A 16,717-nucleotide genomic window follows, 5' to 3' on the forward strand; every position below is an offset into this window, starting at 1 on the left:
AATGTCCAGCACTTTATTCTTTGAAAGCTGCAAGCTTAAGTGCATTAATATTTAAAATCGGTTCACTTTGCGCTTGTTATGACAGATTTAAAATTATTTTACTCCCCAGTTGATACAGGGTGCTGAGTACATGGGAAATGGATAGTTCGATGTTTGCAGAAGAGCCCTGAAGGTTGGCACTTAATTCTGTAAATGTGGCGTAAGGTGTTTTGTTTTAAATGTAGCTGCTCTCAAACTAATGGGGCTCCCTCGCTGTGAGCTAGCTGTTGAGTAGCTACAGTCTTCCTGTAGATTCTTGATTTTAATCAATCAAAGTGCGGCTCTGATCAGACCCCATTTGGAGTGTTGGGAGCAGTTTTGGGTGCCGTATCTAAGGGAGAATGTGCTGGCCTTTGAAAGGGTCCAGAGGAGGTTCACAAGAATGATCCCTAGAATGAAGAGCTTGTCGTATGAGGAACGGTTGAGGACTCTGGGTCTGTACTCGTTGGAGTTTAGAAGGATGAGGGGGGATCTTATTGAAACTTACAGGATACTGCGAGGCCTGGATAGAGTGGACGTGGAGAGGATGTTTCCACTTGTAGGAAAACCTAGATGCAGAGGACACAATCTCAGACTAAAGGGACGATCCTTTAAAACAGAGACGAGGAGGAATTTCTTCAGCCAGAGGGTGGTGAATCTTTGCTGCAGAAGGCTGTGGAGGCCAAATCACTGAGTGTCTTTAAGACAGAGATAGATAGATTTTTGATTAATAAGGGATCAGGGATTATGGGGAGAAGGCAGGAGAATGGGGATGAGAAAATATCAACCATGATTGAATGGCGGAGCAGACTCGATGGGCCGAGTGGCCTCATTCTGCTCCTATGTCTTATGGTCTTCAGTAAAAGTAAGGGCAATGTTAACTGTCTTTAAAGACCTGTGTTTGATTACCTTACCTGAAAGCATGGCTGGTTTCCAAGTGACCAAAATTTAACAGATTAAACTTGCATTGCTGTTTTTAAGTCCACGTATTTTGGCATCGAGCAATACTAATAACGCTGCCAATTCTGGGGAAATTTTTCTTGATCATGGATTAGGGAATATGAGGCTGAAGTTGCACAGTCAGAGGTGCTGCCTTTCAGGGTGAGACGTTATGCTGAGGCTGCGATGGACGGGCAAGAACCCATTCAGAGAAGGGTAGCCGAGTCTGGAGCCAATATTTCAACCTGGAACACTTGTGAAGCATAGTCAATGGATGTAAAGCACTTTGGAGTCGTGGGGGGGAATCAAGGCACTATATGAATATGGTTTTCTATTTGCCTGGTGTATTTGAGGAGAGAGATTTGTTAACTGGAGTAATTTTGCCGTGGGGTTTAGTTTTGGCGTGGGGTTTAGTTTTGGCGTGGGGTTTAGTTTTGGCGTGGGGTTTAGTTTTGGCGTGGGGTTTAGTTTTGGCGTGGGGTTTAGTTTAGTTTTGGCGTGGGGTTTAGTTTTGGCGTGGTGTTTAGTTTTGGCGTGGGGTCTAGTTTAGTTTTGGCGTGGGGTTTAGTTTTGGCGTGGGGTTTAGTTTAGTTTTGGCGTGGGGTTTAGTTTTGGCGTGGGGTTTAGTTTAGTTTTGGCGTGGGGTTTAGTTTTGGCGTGGTGTTTAGTTTTGGCGTGGGGTCTAGTTTAGTTTTGGCGTGGGGTTTAGTTTTGGCGTGGGGTTTAGTTTAGTTTTGGCGTGGGGTTTAGTTTAGTTTTGGCGTGGGGTTTAGTTTTGGCGTGGGGATTAGTTTTGGCGTGGGGTTTAGTTTTGGTGTGGGGTTTAGTTTAGTTTTGGCGTGGGGTTTAGTTTTGGCGTGGGGTTTAGTTTTGGCGTGGGGTTTAGTTTTGGCGTGGGGTTTAGTTTTGGCGTGGGGATTAGTTTTGGCGTGGGGTTTAGTTTTGCCGTGGGGTTTAGTTTTGGCGTGGGGTTTAGTTTAGTTTTGGCGTGGGGTTTAGTTTTGGCGTAGGGTTTAGTTTTGGCGTGGGGTTTAGTTTTGGCGTGGGGTTTAGTTTTGGCGTGGGGTTTAGTTTTGGCGTGGGGATTAGTTTTGGCGTGGGGTTTAGTTTTGCCGTGGGGTTTAGTTTTGGCGTGGGGTTTAGTTTTGGCGTGGGGTTTAGTTTTGGCGTGGGGTTTAGTTTTGGCGTGGGGTTTAGTTTTGGCGTGGGGTTTAGTTTTGGCGTGGGGTTTAGTTTTGGCGTGGGGTTTAGTTTAGTTTTGGCGTGGGGTTTAGTTTAGTTTTGGCGTGGGGTTTAGTTTTGGCGTGGGTTTAGTTTTGGCGTGGGGTTAGTTTTGGCGTGGGGTTTAGTTTTGGCGTGGAGTTTAGTTTTGGCGTGGGGTTTAGTTTTGGCGTGGGGTTTAGTTTTGGTGTGGAGTTTAGTTTTGGCGTGGGGTTTAGTTTTGGTGTGGGGTTTAGTTTTGGCGTGGGGTTTAGTTTTGGCGTGGGGTTTAGTTTTGGCGTGGGGTTTAGTTTTGGTGTGGAGTTTAGTTTTGGCGTGGGGTTTAGTTTTGGCGTGGGGTTAGTTTTGGCGTGGGGTTTAGTTTTGGTGTGGAGTTTAGTTTTGGCGTGGGGATTAGTTTTGGTGTGGGGTTTAGTTTAGTTTTGGCGTGGGGTTTAGTTTAGTTTTGGCGTGGGGATTAGTTTAGTTTTGGCGTGGGGTTTAGTTTTGGTGTGGAGTTTAGTTTTGGCGTGGGGTTTAGTTTAGTTTTGGCGTGGGGTTTAGTTTTGGCGTGGGGTTTAGTTTTGGTGTGGAGTTTAGTTTAGTTTTGGCGTGGGTTTTAGTTTAGTTTTGGCGTGGGGTTTAGTTTTGGCGTGGGGTTTAGTTTTGGCGTGGGGTTTAGTTTTGGCGTGGGGTTTAGTTTTGGCGTGGGGTTTAGTTTTGGCGTGGGGTTTAGTTTTGGCGTGGGGTTTAGTTTGGCGTGGGGATTAGTTTTGGCGTGGGGATTAGTTTTGCCGTGGGGTTTAGTTTTGGCGTGGGGTTTAGTTTAGTTTTGGCGTGGGGTTTAGTTTTGCCGTGGGGTTTAGTTTTGCCGTGGGGTTTAGTTTAGTTTTGGCGTGGGGTTTAGTTTTGGCGTGGGGTTTAGTTTTGGCGTGGGGTTTAGTTTTGGCGTGGGGTTTAGTTTTGGCGTGGGGTTTAGTTTAGTTTTGGCGTGGGTTTAGTTTAGTTTTGGCGTGGGGTTTAGTTTTGGCGTGGGGTTTAGTTTGGCGTGGGGTTTAGTTTTGGCGTGGGGTTTAGTTTTGGCGTGGGGTTTAGTTTTGGCGTGGGGTTTAGTTTTGGCGTGGGGTTTAGTTTTGGCGTGGGGTTTAGTTTTGGTGTGGAGTTTAGTTTTGGCGTGGGGTTTAGTTTTGGTGTGGGGTTTAGTTTTGGCGTGGGGTTTAGTTTTGGCGTGGGGTTTAGTTTTGGTGTGGAGTTTAGTTTTGGCGTGGGGTTTAGTTTTGGCGTGGGGTTTAGTTTTGGCGTGGGGTTTAGTTTTGGCGTGGGGTTTAGTTTTGGCGTGGGGTTTAGTTTTGGAGTGGAGTTTAGTTTTGGCGTGGGGATTAGTTTTGGTGTGGGGTTTAGTTTAGTTTTGGCGTGGGGTTTAGTTTAGTTTTGGCGTGGGGATTAGTTTAGTTTTGGCGTGGGGTTTAGTTTTGGTGTGGAGTTTAGTTTTGGCGTGGGGTTTAGTTTAGTTTTGGCGTGGGGTTTAGTTTTGGCGTGGGGTTTAGTTTTGGTGTGGAGTTTAGTTTTGGCGTGGGGATTAGTTTTGGTGTGGGGTTTAGTTTAGTTTTGGCGTGGGTTTTAGTTTAGTTTTGGCGTGGGGTTTAGTTTTGGCGTGGGGTTTAGTTTTGGCGTGGGGTTTAGTTTTGGCGTGGGGTTTAGTTTTGGCGTGGGGTTTAGTTTTGGCGTGGGGTTTAGTTTTGGCGTGGGGTTTAGTTTTGGCGTGGGGTTTAGTTTTGGTGTGGAGTTTAGTTTTGGCGTGGGGTTTAGTTTAGTTTTGGCGTGGGGTTTAGTTTTGGCGTGGGGTTTAGTTTTGGTGTGGAGTTTAGTTTTGGCGTGGGGATTAGTTTTGGTGTGGGGTTTAGTTTAGTTTTGGCGTGGGTTTTAGTTTAGTTTTGGCGTGGGGTTTAGTTTTGGCGTGGGGTTTAGTTTTGGCGTGGGGTTTAGTTTTGGCGTGGGGTTTAGTTTTGGCGTGGGGTTTAGTTTTGGCGTGGGGTTTAGTTTTGGCGTGGGGTTTAGTTTTGGCGTGGGGATTAGTTTTGGCGTGGGGATTAGTTTTGCCGTGGGGTTTAGTTTTGGCGTGGGGTTTAGTTTAGTTTTGGCGTGGGGTTTAGTTTTGCCGTGGGGTTTAGTTTTGCCGTGGGGTTTAGTTTAGTTTTGGCGTGGGGTTTAGTTTTGGCGTGGGGTTTAGTTTTGGCGTGGGGTTTAGTTTTGGCGTGGGGTTTAGTTTTGGCGTGGGGATTAATTTTGGCGTGGGGTTTAGATTAGTTTTGGCGTGGGGTTTAGTTTAGTTTTGGCGTGGGGTTTAGTTTTGGCGTGGGGTTTAGTTTTGGCGTGGGGATTAGTTTTGGCGTGGGGTTTAGTTTTGGCGTGGGGTTTAGTTTTGGCGTGGGGTTTAGTTTTGGCGTGGGGTTTAGTTTTGCCGTGGGGTTTAGTTTTGCCGTGGGGTTTAGTTTAGTTTTGGTGTGGGGTTTAGTTTTGGCGTGGGGTTTAGTTTTGGCGTGGGGTTTAGTTTTGGCGTGGGGTTTAGTTTTGCCTTGGGGTTTAGTTTAGTTTTGGCGTGGGGTTTAGTTTTGGCGTGGGGTTTAGTTTTGCCGTGGGGTTTAGTTTTGCCGTGGGGATTAGTTTTGGTGTGGGGTTTAGTTTTGGCGTGGGGTTTAGTTTAGTTTTGGCGTGGGGTTTAGTTTTGGCGTGGGGTTTAGTTTAGTTTTGGCGTGGGGTTTAGTTTTGGCGTGGGGTTTAGTTTTGGCGTGGGGTTTAGTTTTGGCGTGGGGTTTAGTTTTGGCGTGGGGTTTAGTTTTGGCGTGGGGTTTAGTTTTGGCGTGGGGTTTAGTTTTGGCGTGGGGTTTAGTTTTGGCGTGGGGTTTAGTTTTGGCGTGGGGTTTAGTTTTGGCGTGGGGTTTAGTTTTGGCGTGGGGTTTAGTTTTGGCGTGGGGTTTATTTTTGGCGTGGGGTTTAGTTTTGGCGTGGGGTTTAGTTTTGGCGTGGGGTTTAGTTTTGGCGTGGGGTTTAGTTTTGGCGTGGGGTTTAGTTTTGGCGTGGAGTTTAGTTTTGGCGTGGGGTTTAGTTTAGTTTTGGTGTGGAGTTTAGTTTTGGCGTGGGGTTTAGTTTAGTTTTGGTGTGGAGTTTAGTTTTGGCGTGGGGTTTAGTTTTGGCGTGGGGTTTAGTTTTGGCGTGGGGATTAGATTTGGCGTGGGGTTTAGTTTTGCCGTGGGTTTAGTTTAGTTTTGGCGTGGGGTTTAGTTTAGTTTTGGCGTGGGGTTTAGTTTTGGCGTGGGGTTTAGTTTTGGCGTGGGGTTTAGTTTTGGCGTGGGGATTAGTTTTGGCGTGCGGTTTAGTTTTGCCGTGGGTTTAGTTTAGTTTTGCCGTGGGGTTTAGTTTAGTTTTGCCGTGGGGTTTAGTTTTGGCGTGGGGTTTAGTTTAGTTTTGGCGTGGGGTTTAGTTTTGGCGTGGGGTTTAGTTTTGGCGTGGGGTTTAGTTTTGGCGTGGGGTTTAGTTTTGGCGTTGGGTTTAGTTTTGGCGTGGGGTTTAGTTTTGGCGTGGGGTTTAGTTTTGGCGTGGGGTTTAGTTTTGGCGTGGGGTTTAGTTTTGGCGTGGGGTTTAGTTTTGGCGTGGGGTTTAGTTTTGGCGTGGGGTTTAGTTTTGGCGTGGGGTTTAGTTTTTGCCGTGGGGTTTAGTTTAGTTTTGGCGTGGGGTTTAGTTTTGGCGTGGGGTTTAGTTTTGGCGTGGGGTTTAGTTTTGGCGTGGGGTTTAGTTTTGGCGTGGGGATTAGTTTTGCCGTGGGGTTTAGTTTAGTTTTGGCGTGGGGTTTAGTTTTGCCGTGGGGTTTAGTTTAGTTTTGGCGTGGGGATTAGTTTTGGCGTGGGGATTAGTTTTGGCGTGGGGTTTAGTTTTGGCGTGGGGTTTAGTTTTGGCGTGGGGTTTAGTTTTGGCGTGGGGATTAGTTTTGGCGTGGGGATTAGTTTTGGCGTGGGGTTTAGTTTTGGCGTGGGGTTTAGTTTTGGCGTTGGGTTTAGTTTTGGCGTGGGGTTTAGTTTTGGCGTGGGGTTTAGTTTTGGCGTGGGTTTAGTTTTGGCGTGGGGTTTAGTTTTGGCGTGGGGTTTAGTTTTGGCGTGGGGTTTAGTTTTGCCGTGGGGTTTAGTTTAGTTTTGGCGTGGGGTTTAGTTTTGGCGTGGGGTTTAGTTTTGGCGTGGGGTTTAGTTTTGGCGTGGGGTTTAGTTTTGGCGTGGGGATTAGTTTTGCCGTGGGGTTTAGTTTAGTTTTGGCGTGGGGTTTAGTTTTGCCGTGGGGTTTAGTTTAGTTTTGGCGTGGGGATTAGTTTTGGCGTGGGGATTAGTTTTGGCGTGGGGTTTAGTTTTGGCGTGGGGTTTAGTTTTGGCGTGGGGTTTAGTTTTGGCGTGGGGATTAGTTTTGGCGTGGGGATTAGTTTTGGCGTGGGGTTTAGTTTTGGCGTGGGGATTAGTTTTGGCGTGGGGATTAGTTTTGGCGTGGGGATTAGTTTTGCCGTGGGGTTTAGTTTAGTTTTGGAGTGGGGTTTAGTTTTGGCGTGGGGATTAGTTTTGGCGTGGGGATTAGTTTTGGCGTGGGGATTAGTTTTGGCGTGGGGTTTAGTTTTGGCGTGGGGTTTAGTTTTGGCGTGGGGTTTCGTTTTGGCAACAGTTCTAACCACTGTGGAGTTTGGCGTGGAGTTTTGTTTTGGCGTGGGGTTTATCTCTTTGGTGCAAACTGTTTGAACCTTGACTGACGGTTGCCAAAATTATTCTCTCTCTCTTCTCCCTCTCTCCCAGATAATAGAAGTTTTGCCGGCATCCAGTGCTTTACCTTCTGATGGATGAAGACCCTAACACTGAACAGCCTCGTTCCCATGGCGAGCCCTGCTGTCAGCCCAGATTCCTCCTCTTCTGATAACCTCAGTCCAGATGAGCTGGAACTACTGGCAAAGTTGGAGGAGCAAAACAGGTGAGGGAGGGTTGTATGTGGTCGAACGCAAGGTGGTGACGTTATAGCATTGCCCCAGCCAACCCTGCAATTCAACCAGGGCTGTGTTCTGAATTAGAACAAAGCTGGGCTCACTATTTGGTCAAACCTGTGGCTTTGAATCATCATTTCTGATCAAGACTGTTCTTGATAAGAAAACAGGGAATAATTAATGAATTAAGACTGTTTAATTAAACATTCAACATTCCATTTCCCTTCCTAACCACTTGCTGTACCTGCAAACTAACTTTTTGTGATTCACGTACCAGGACACCCAGATCCCTCTGCATCTCCCAGGTTCTGCAACCTCTTCCCATTAAAAAAACAATGCAGCTTTCCTGAGAGAGTGGGCAAGTTCACGTTTACTGCAAAGTTGGGTTTACCGCATAACCATTCTTCCCATGCTATCAGCTGAGATATGTTCACTAAGCGCCAGCTGCTTTATTGCTTCACAGCTGAATGGTCAGTGCTGAATATTGACTACTTCCTGTTGATGACGTATCTGGGTTATTCCGTTTGAAGGAAACCGATACGAAGCTTTGTTCTGAGTAAAGATGAGAAACGTTGATGGGAAGGAATCTCGTCTACCTTCTGTGAATCAGAAGATCAGGAGGGGGAACCAGGCCTTCAGCTTTATAATCAATTTAAATACCTGGGGCAGCACGGTAGCGCAGTGGTTAGCACTGTTGCTTCTCAGCTCCAGGGTCCCAGGTTCGATTCCCGGCTTGGGTCACTGTCTGTGCGGAGTCTGCACCTTCTCCCCGTGTGTGCGTGGGTTTCCTCCGGGTGCTCCGGTTTCCTCCCACAGTCCAAAGACGTGCAGGTTAGGGGGATTGGCCATGGTGAACATAGAACATAGAACAATACAGCGCAGTACAGGCCCTTCGGCCCTCGATGTTGCACCGACATGGAAAATAACTAAAGGCCATCTAACTTACACTATGCCCTTATCATCCATATGCTTATCCAATAAACTTTTAAATGCCCTCAATGTTGGCGAGTTCACTACTGTTGCAGGTAGGGCATTCCACGGCCTCACCACTCTTTGCGTAAAAAACCCACCTCTGACCTCTGTCCTATATCTATTACCCCTCAATTTAAGGCTATGATGAATTGGCCCTTAGTGTTCAAAAAGGTTAGGTGGGGTTACGGGGATAGGGTGGAAGCGTGGGCTTTCGTAGGGTGCTCTATCCAAGGGCCGGTGCAGATTCGATGGGCCGAATGGCCTCTTTCTGCGCTGTAAATTCTATGTTTTGGTGACCTCAATTTATGTGGGAAAAATTGAATATTTGCAAGATGGGAACCTTAGAATCATACAGCATAGGGATGGAGGCCATTCAGGCCATCGTGCTTGCCTTGCTGCCTTGCTGAAAGCTAACCAGGGAATCATAAAATTCCTACATTGCAGAAGGATGCCATTTGGCCCATCGAGTCTGCACCGACCCTCTGAAATTGAACCCCACCCCACCGATCTCTAACCCCACCTAACCCCTACACATCCAATTTCCCACATCGCTGCAAATCTGGCCCTTTCTATTTGAACGTACTTATTGAATTTGCTTCCACTTCGCTTCCAGGCCGTTCATTCCAGATCATCACAACCTACTATGTTTAAAATAAAATCCAGCGACGCCCACAACATCCCACAAATGAATTTTTAAAAAAGCACGGCGCCCAGATATGTACATGATCCTCCGGCTGAGGTCAGGCTGGTGGTTAGTAAAAGTTCAACACAGCTCCTTCTGCTTTTTAAAATTCATTTATGGGATGTGGGCGTCATTGGTTAGACCAGCATTCATTGCCCAGCCCTAATTGCCCTTCGGAAGGTAGTGGTGAGCTGCTGCCTTCCTGAACGGCTGCAGTCCCTGAGGTGTAGGTACACCCACTGTGCTGTTAGGGAGAGAGTTCCAGGATGTTACCCCAGCGACAGTGAAGGAATGGCTGATGCATTTCCAAGTCAGGGTGGTGAGTGACTTGGAGGGGAACCTCCAGGTGGTGGGATTCCCAGGAATCTGCTGCTCTTGTCCTTCTAGATGGTAGCGGCCGTGGGTTTGGAAGGTGCTGCCTAAGGAACCTTGGTGAGTTGCTGCAGTGAATCTTGTAGACGGTACACACGGCTGCTTCTGTTTGTCAGTGGTGGAGGGAGTGAATGTTTGTGGAAGGGGAGCAATCAAGCAGGGCTGCTTTGTCCTGGATGGTGTTGAGCTTCTTGAGTGTTGTGGGAGCTGCACTCATCCAGGAAAATGGAGAGTATTCCATTAAACTCCTGACATGTGCCTTGCAGATGGTGGACAGGCTTTAGGGGGTCAGAAGGTGAATTGCTCACCATAGGATCCCTAGCCTTTGACCTGCCCTGGTAGCCACAGTATTAATGTGGCTGGGTCCAGTTCAGTTTCTGATCAATGGTAACCCCCAGGATGTTGAGTGTGGGGGATTCAGCGATGGTAATGCCATTGAATGTCAAGGGGCGATGGTTTGATCCACTCCTGTAGAAGATGGTCATTGCCTGGCACTTGTGTGGCGCGAATGTAACTTGCCCCTTGTCAGCCCCAAGCCTGGATATTGTGGGCCTTGCTGCATTTGGACATTGGCTGCTTCGTTATCTGAGGAGTCGCGAATGGTGTGAAAAATGTTCAGTCGTCCGCAAACATCCCCACTTCTGACCTTCTGATGGAAGGGAGGTCATTGATGAAGCAGCTGAAGATGGTTAGGCCGAGGACACTACCCTGAGGAACTCCTGCAGTGATGTCCTGGAGCTGAGATTATTGACCTCAAACCACCACAACCATCTTCCTTTGTGCCGGGTATGACTCCGCCCAGCGGCGAGTTTTCCCCCGGATTCCCATTGGCTCCAGTTTAGCTCGGGCTCCTTGATGCCACACTCGGTCAAATGCTGCCTTGATGTCAATGGCAGTCACTCTCACCTCACCTCACCTCTGGCATTCAGCTCTTTTGCCCATGTTTGAACCAAGGCTGTAATGAGGTCAGGAGCTGAGTGACCCTGGCAGCAAGTTCTGGAGCACAAGCCTTCAGTACTATTAGCGGGAATAGTGTCAGGGCACTATCGAATCCGTAGTGTCCTAAAAAGTAAGATTTTGGGGGGGGGGGGGGGGGGGGGGGGGGGGGGGGGGGGGGGGGGATAGGGTGGATACGTGGGTTTGAGTAGGGTGATCATTGCTCGGCACAACATCGAGGGCCGAAGGGCCTGTTCTGTACTGTTCTATGTTCTATAATCCAGTAACCCCACCCAACACTAAGGGCAATTTTGGACACTAAGGGCAATTTATCATGGCCAATCCACCTAACCTGCACATCTTTGGACTGTGGGAGGAAACCGGAGCACCCGGAGGAAACCCACGCACACAAGGGGAGAACGTGCAGACTCCGCACAGACAGTGACCCAGCCGGGAATCGAACCTGGGACCCTGGAGCTGTGAAGCGATTGTGCTATCCGCAATGCTACCGTGCTGCCCTTGGCACGTGGAATGAATTGTATTGGCTGAAGACTGACATCTGTGATGCTGGGGACCTCCGGAGGAGACCGAGATGGATCATCCACTCGGCACTTCTGGCTGAAGATTGTTGCGAATGTCTCAGCCTTGTCTTTTGCACACATGTGCTGGGCTCCTCCATCATTGAGGTTGGGGATATTTATGGAGCTTCCTCCAGTGAGTTGGTTAATAGTCCACCACCATTCACAGCAGGACTGCAGAGCTTAGATGTATTGGTTGTGGAATCGCTGAGCTCTGTCGATTACTTGCTGTTTATGGTGTTTGGCACAGGCAGTCCTGTGTTGTAGCTACGCCAGGTGACACCTCATTTTTCGGTATGCCTGTTGTTGTTCCTGCCATGCTCTCCTGCACTCTTCATTGACCCAGGGTTGATCCCCAGGCTGGGGGGTAATGGTGGAGTGGGGGATATGCTGGGCCATGAGGTTGCAGATTGTGGTCGAATACAATTCTGCTGCTGCTGATGGCCCACAGCGCCTCATGGATACCCAGTCTTGAGTTGCTTGATCTGTTCGAAGTCTCTCCCATTTAGCACGGTGGTAGTGCCACACATCAGGGTATCCTCAATGTGAAGACGGGACTTTGTCTCCACAAGGACTGTGCGGTGGTCACTTCTAAGGATACTGTCATGGACAGAGGGATCTGCAGCAAGTAGGTTGGTGAGGATGAGGTCAAGTATGTTTTTCCCTCTTGTTGGTTCCCTCACCACCTGCTGCAGTTGCCGTCTAGCAGCTATTGTCCTTTAGGACCCGGCCAGCTCGGTCTGTGGTGGTACTACTGAGCCACCCTTGGTTCCCCACCCAGAGCATATTCTGTACCCTTACCACCCTCAGTGCTTCCTCCGAGTGGTGTTCAACATGGAGGAGAACTGATTCATCAGCTGATGGTGGCCGGTACGTGGTAATCAGCAGGAGGTCTCCTTGCCCATGTTTAACCTGAAGCTTCATGGGGTCCAGAGTCGATGTTGAGGACTCGCTCGCCAACTCCCTCCCGACTGTATCCCACTGTGCCGCCACCTCTGCTGGGTCTGTCCTGCCGGTGAGACAGGACCCAGGGATGGTGCTGGTGGTGCCTGGGACATTGTCTGTAAGGTATGATTCTGTGAGTGTGACTCTGTCAGGCTGTTGCTTGTCTAGTCTGTGAGCCAGCTCTCCCAACTTTGGCACAAGCCCCCAGATGTTAGTGAGGAGGATTTTGCAGCATTGGCTGGGCTGGATTTGCCGTTGTCGTTGCCAGTGTCTGGGCCAATGACGGGTGGTGTGTCCGGTTTTATTCCTTTTGTTTGTGTTTTTGTAACGGTTGAATACAACTGGGTGACTTGCTTGGCTATTTCGGCAAGGCATTTCAGAGTCAGCCTCATTGCTGTGGGTCTGGAGTCACGTGTAGGCCAGACCGGGTAAGGACGGCAGATTTCCTTCCCTAAAGGACATGAGTGAGCCAGATGGGTTTTTACAATGGTTTCATGGTCATCCTTGTGCTTTTGGGGTGTGATTTAATGGCTGTGTTGCACTTCAGCTGAGCTGTTCCAGTACAGCTACAAAACTGGTATCTCCCCAGGAATATCAAAAATGACTGCAGTGTGTCCTGGACACAAAAATGGGACAGATTCAACCCAGTCAATTACCACCCCATCAGTCTGCTCTCGATCATCAGTAAAGTGAGGGAAGGGGTCATCAACACTGCTATCAAGCGTCATTTACGCAGCAATGACCAGCTTCCGGACGCTCAATTTGGGTTCCGCCAGGGCCCCTCCACTCCTGACCTCATTACAGTCTTGGTTCAAACATGGACAAAAAGAGCTGAACTCCTAGAAACATGGAAAATAGAAGCAGCAGGAGGAGGCTATTCAGCCCTTCAAGCCTGCTTGGCCATTCATTATGATCATGGCCGATCATCAAGTTCAGATCCCGCCTTCCCCCCCCCATATCCCTTCATCGCTTTAGCTCCAAGAGCTGTAACGAATTCCTTCTTGAAATTCCACAATGTCTTGGCCTCAGCTGCTTTCTGTGGGAGTGAATTCCACAGATTCACCGCTCTCTGGGTGAAGACATGTTCTCCTCACCTCAGTCTTAAAAGGTTTCCCCCTCATCCTGAAACTATGACCCCTAGTTCTGGACTCCCCCACCATCGCGAACATTCTTTCTGATCTAATGTCTAATCCTGTTAAAATTTTGTCAGTTTCTATGAGATCCCCTCTCACTCTTCTAAACTCCAATGAATATAATCCTAACCGACTTAGTCTCTCCTCATCTGACAGTCCCACCATCCCAGGAATCAGTCTGGTAAACCTTTGCTGCTCCAGAGGTGAGGTGAGAGTGACTGCCCTTAACATCAAGGCAGCATTTGACCGAGTGTGGCATGAAGGAGCCCGAGCTAAACTGGAGTCAATGGGAATCAGGGGAAAACTCTCCGCTGGTTGGAGTCAGACCCGGCACAAAGGAAGATGGCTGTGGTGGTTGGAGGTCAATAATCTCAGCTCCAGGACATCACTGCAGGAGTTCCTCAGGGTAGTGTCCTCGGCCTAACCATCTCCAGCTGCTCCATCAATGACCTCCCTTCCATCAGAAGGTTATAAATGGGAATGTTTGTGGATGACTGCACAATGTTCAGCACCATTCACGACTCCTCAGATAATGAAGCAGTCCATGTCCAAATGCAGCAAGACCTGGACAATATCCAGGTTTGGGGCTGACGAGTGGCAACTTACATTTGCGCCACACAAGTGCCAGGCAATGACCACCTAAACAAGAGAGAATTTAACCATCATCCCTTGACATTCAATGGCATTACCATCGCTGAATCCCCCCAATTAACATCCTTTGAACAGAAACTGAACTGGACCCAGCCACATTAATACTGTGACTGCCAGAGAGTGTCAGAGGCTGGGAATGCTGTGGTGAGTAACTCACTTTTTCCGTGTCCCCACGCATCCTGTCCCCATCTACAAGTCACAAGTCAAGGATGTGATGGAAAACCCTCCACTTGCCTGGATGAGGCAGCACGATAGCACAGTGGTTAGCACAGTTGCTTAACAGCTCCGGGGTCCCAGGTTCCATTCCGGCTTTGGTCACTGTCTGTGCGGAGTCTGCACATCCTCCCCGTGTCTGCGTGGGTTTCCTCCGGGTGCTCCGGTTTCCTCAAACAGTGCAAAGATGTGCAGGTTAGGTGGATTGGCCATGCTAAATTGCCCTTTGTGTCCAAAAAGGTTAGCTTGGGTTACGGGGATAGGGTGGTGGCGTGAGCTTGGGTGGGGTGCTCTTTCCACGTGCCGGTGCAGATTAGATGGGCCGAATGGCCTCCTTCTGCACTGTAGATTCTATGACTACAACACTCTCGGAGCTCAACACCATTCAGGACAAAGCAGCCACTTGATTGCTCCCCCTTCCACAAACACTCAAACCCTCCACCACAGTCGAACAGTGACAGCCGTGTGCACCATCTATAAGGTGCACTGCAGTAACGCACCAAGGTTCCGTAGGCAGCACCTTCCAAACCCACGATGTCTACCATCTAGAAGGACAAGGGCAACTGATACTTGGGAACCCCACCACCTGGAGGTTCCCCTCCAAGTCACTCACCACCCTGACTTGGAAATATATCGGCCGTTCCGTCACTGTCGCTGGGACAGTATCCTGGAAATTCCTCCCTGACAGCACAATGGGTGTACCTACACCTCGGGGACTGCAGCGGTTCAAGGAGGCGGCTCACCACCACCTTCTCCAGGGTAATTAGGGATGGGCAATAAATGCTGGCCTAACCAACGACACACCCTCTTGTAAAACCATGAAATAGCTGATTAGGGATTGGCTGCATCCGTGCAAAACCTCACAGGATTGTGCTGATTGGGCACAAACACAGGGTACGATCCACAGACTGTTTACTATTCCTGTTCTTCACTATTGTGGTTTCCTTATGACCGTTGATCGCTTTCGTTAATGCGATGGAACATTCTCATTGAAGGAGTGGCCATTGTGACTGGCGTGTCAGACTCTCGGGCGAGGCCGTGTCTGACGCACGCCCTCATGTTTCCAAAGCAGTAACATCCCCTCGCACGTGCAGAAACCTGCTGTAAATGTCCCTCTGACCTCCTGTTAGGTTGCTGGAGGCTGATAGTAAGTCGCTCCGGTCTGTGAATGGATCGCGACGGAACAGCAGCGGCTCGCTTGTATCCAGCTCCTCCGCTTCGAGCAACTTGAGCCACTTGGAGGAAGACACGTGGATCCTGTGGGGCCGGCTGATCAACGAATGGGAGGAAGTCCGCAAGAAGAAAGAGAAGCTGCTGAGGGTGAGTGACAGGGGAGGGGAGGGGGAGGGGGAGGGGCGCCGCTCGTTATTTTGCCAGTATCATTGATCCAAGGCCTGTTGCCATTCCTGTCAACCAATCTGCTACCGTGTAAATTTTATCTTTTCCGAGACGGTCACCAGATAAACAGCTTCCGACTCTTGCTGGTGTCAGTCTGGTCACGGATCTGGCAGTTTAGCGAGAGCTGTAAATGCTGGACCGCTAAAAGAACAAAGAAGTAGGGCAGCACGGTAGCATGGTGGTTAGCATAAATGCTTCACAGCTCCAGGGTCCCAGGTTCGATTCCCGGCTGGGTCACTGTCTGTGCAGAGTCTGCACGTCCTCCCCGTGTGTGCGTGGGTTTCCTCCGGGTGCTCCAGTTTCCTCCCACAGTCCAAAGATGTGCAGGTTAGGTGGATTGACCGTGATAAATTGCCCTTAGTGTCCTAAAAAATAAGGTTAATGGGGGGGTTGTTGGGTTACGGGTATAGGGCGGATACGTGGGTTTGAGTAGGGTGATCATTGCTCGGCACAACATCGAGGGTCGAAGGGCCTGTTCTGTGCTGTACTGTTCTATGTTCTAAGTAGCTTTAAAGTTTTGGTATTCCCTTGTCCTCTTTCAGGACCTAGCTGGCTTTACAAACCCAAATGTTTGCAGCTCCCAGTTGACTTTCCAGTGCCGAATAGTTCGTGATCCATAAAGTTCCCGTTACTCTGCAAGTGGGGCTTGACCCCTGCTTGGCCCCACTCCCAATCTCCTAACAATTGATGAACTTGGGGAAATTTGAATAAATTACTTAGTTCGGTACATTTCATATTCATGGACTGAATGGCTAGAGTTTGAGGACTATTCCTAGAGTGTTCCAGAATCGAAGGAGGCCATTCAGCCCTTCAAACCTGCCCGGCTGTTTGAAGGGCCAGTGCAGTTAGTGTCACTCCCCCACTCCCCTGCAAACTTTTCTCCAAGTTTTTACCCGATTCTCTTTTGAAGTCTTATCATTGCAGTTCTTTCTACCACTTAGAAGGGGTTTGATCTCACTGCTCTTGGAATTTAAGTTCTGTTCATCAAATCTAGAATTGAAAGCTTGTCTCAGTTTCATGGTCATCATTACTATCATTATTTGTCATTCCAAAAGTGTTAGGAGGGGTTACGGGGATAGGGTGGCAGTGAGGGCTTAAGTGGGTCAGTGCAGACCCGATGGGCCGAATGGCCTCCTTCTGCACTGTATGTTCCAGTGAAAGATCAGCCATGATCTCATTGAATGGCAGAGCAGGCTCGAAGGGCCAGATGGCCGACTCCTGCTCCTAGTTCTTATGTAAACCCCCCCCCCATCTGGGTCCCTCACGTCCTTTAGGGAAGGAAATCTGCCGTCCTTTCTCGGTCTGGCCTACACGTGACTCCAGACCCACAGCAAAGTGGGTCCTTAACTGCTCGTCTGAAACGGCTGAGAAAATTCCCCAACTCAAGGGCAACTAGGGATGGGTAATAAATGCTGGCCCCACATCGCACGAGAGAATAAAGAATTTTTGCATAAAACTGCTCCTCCAGCCGGACCATGTAACTAATTCCTCATCCTTCGATCCATTCCAGTTCCCTTTCCCAATCCTTCCCAAAGTGTGGTGCTCAGAACTGGACATGGTACTGCTGCACTCGTGTTAAAAGGTTTGGCATAAGTTTTCATATTCCTTCACAAAATGCTGACTCAAGCAGCACTTTTTATTGCCCATCCCTAATTGCCCCTTGAGAAGGTGG

General features: G+C 48.9%; 1 protein-coding gene across 10 annotated transcripts in view; it reads left to right on the top strand.

Moving 5' to 3' along the window:
* LOC119957087 (EVI5-like protein) overlaps nt 1–16,717 on the top strand; it is a 311,414-nt gene that overhangs the window by 113,929 nt on the left and 180,768 nt on the right. For 9 of the 10 annotated variants that reach the window (XM_038784762.1, XM_038784759.1, XM_038784754.1 and 6 more), the window contains 2 exons: nt 6,984–7,155; nt 14,778–14,967. In XM_038784762.1, coding sequence (XP_038640690.1) covers nt 7,028–7,155; nt 14,778–14,967 — 318 coding nt within the window. In that variant the 5' untranslated portion in view covers nt 6,984–7,027. Of the gene's footprint in view, nt 1–6,983; nt 7,156–14,777; nt 14,968–16,717 lie in introns of those variants that run through there. The other variant, XM_038784764.1, reaches the window with a different exon arrangement.

Source organism: Scyliorhinus canicula, chromosome 25, assembly GCF_902713615.1.
Source record: "Scyliorhinus canicula chromosome 25, sScyCan1.1, whole genome shotgun sequence".
Taxonomy (NCBI): Eukaryota; Metazoa; Chordata; class Chondrichthyes; order Carcharhiniformes; family Scyliorhinidae; genus Scyliorhinus; species Scyliorhinus canicula.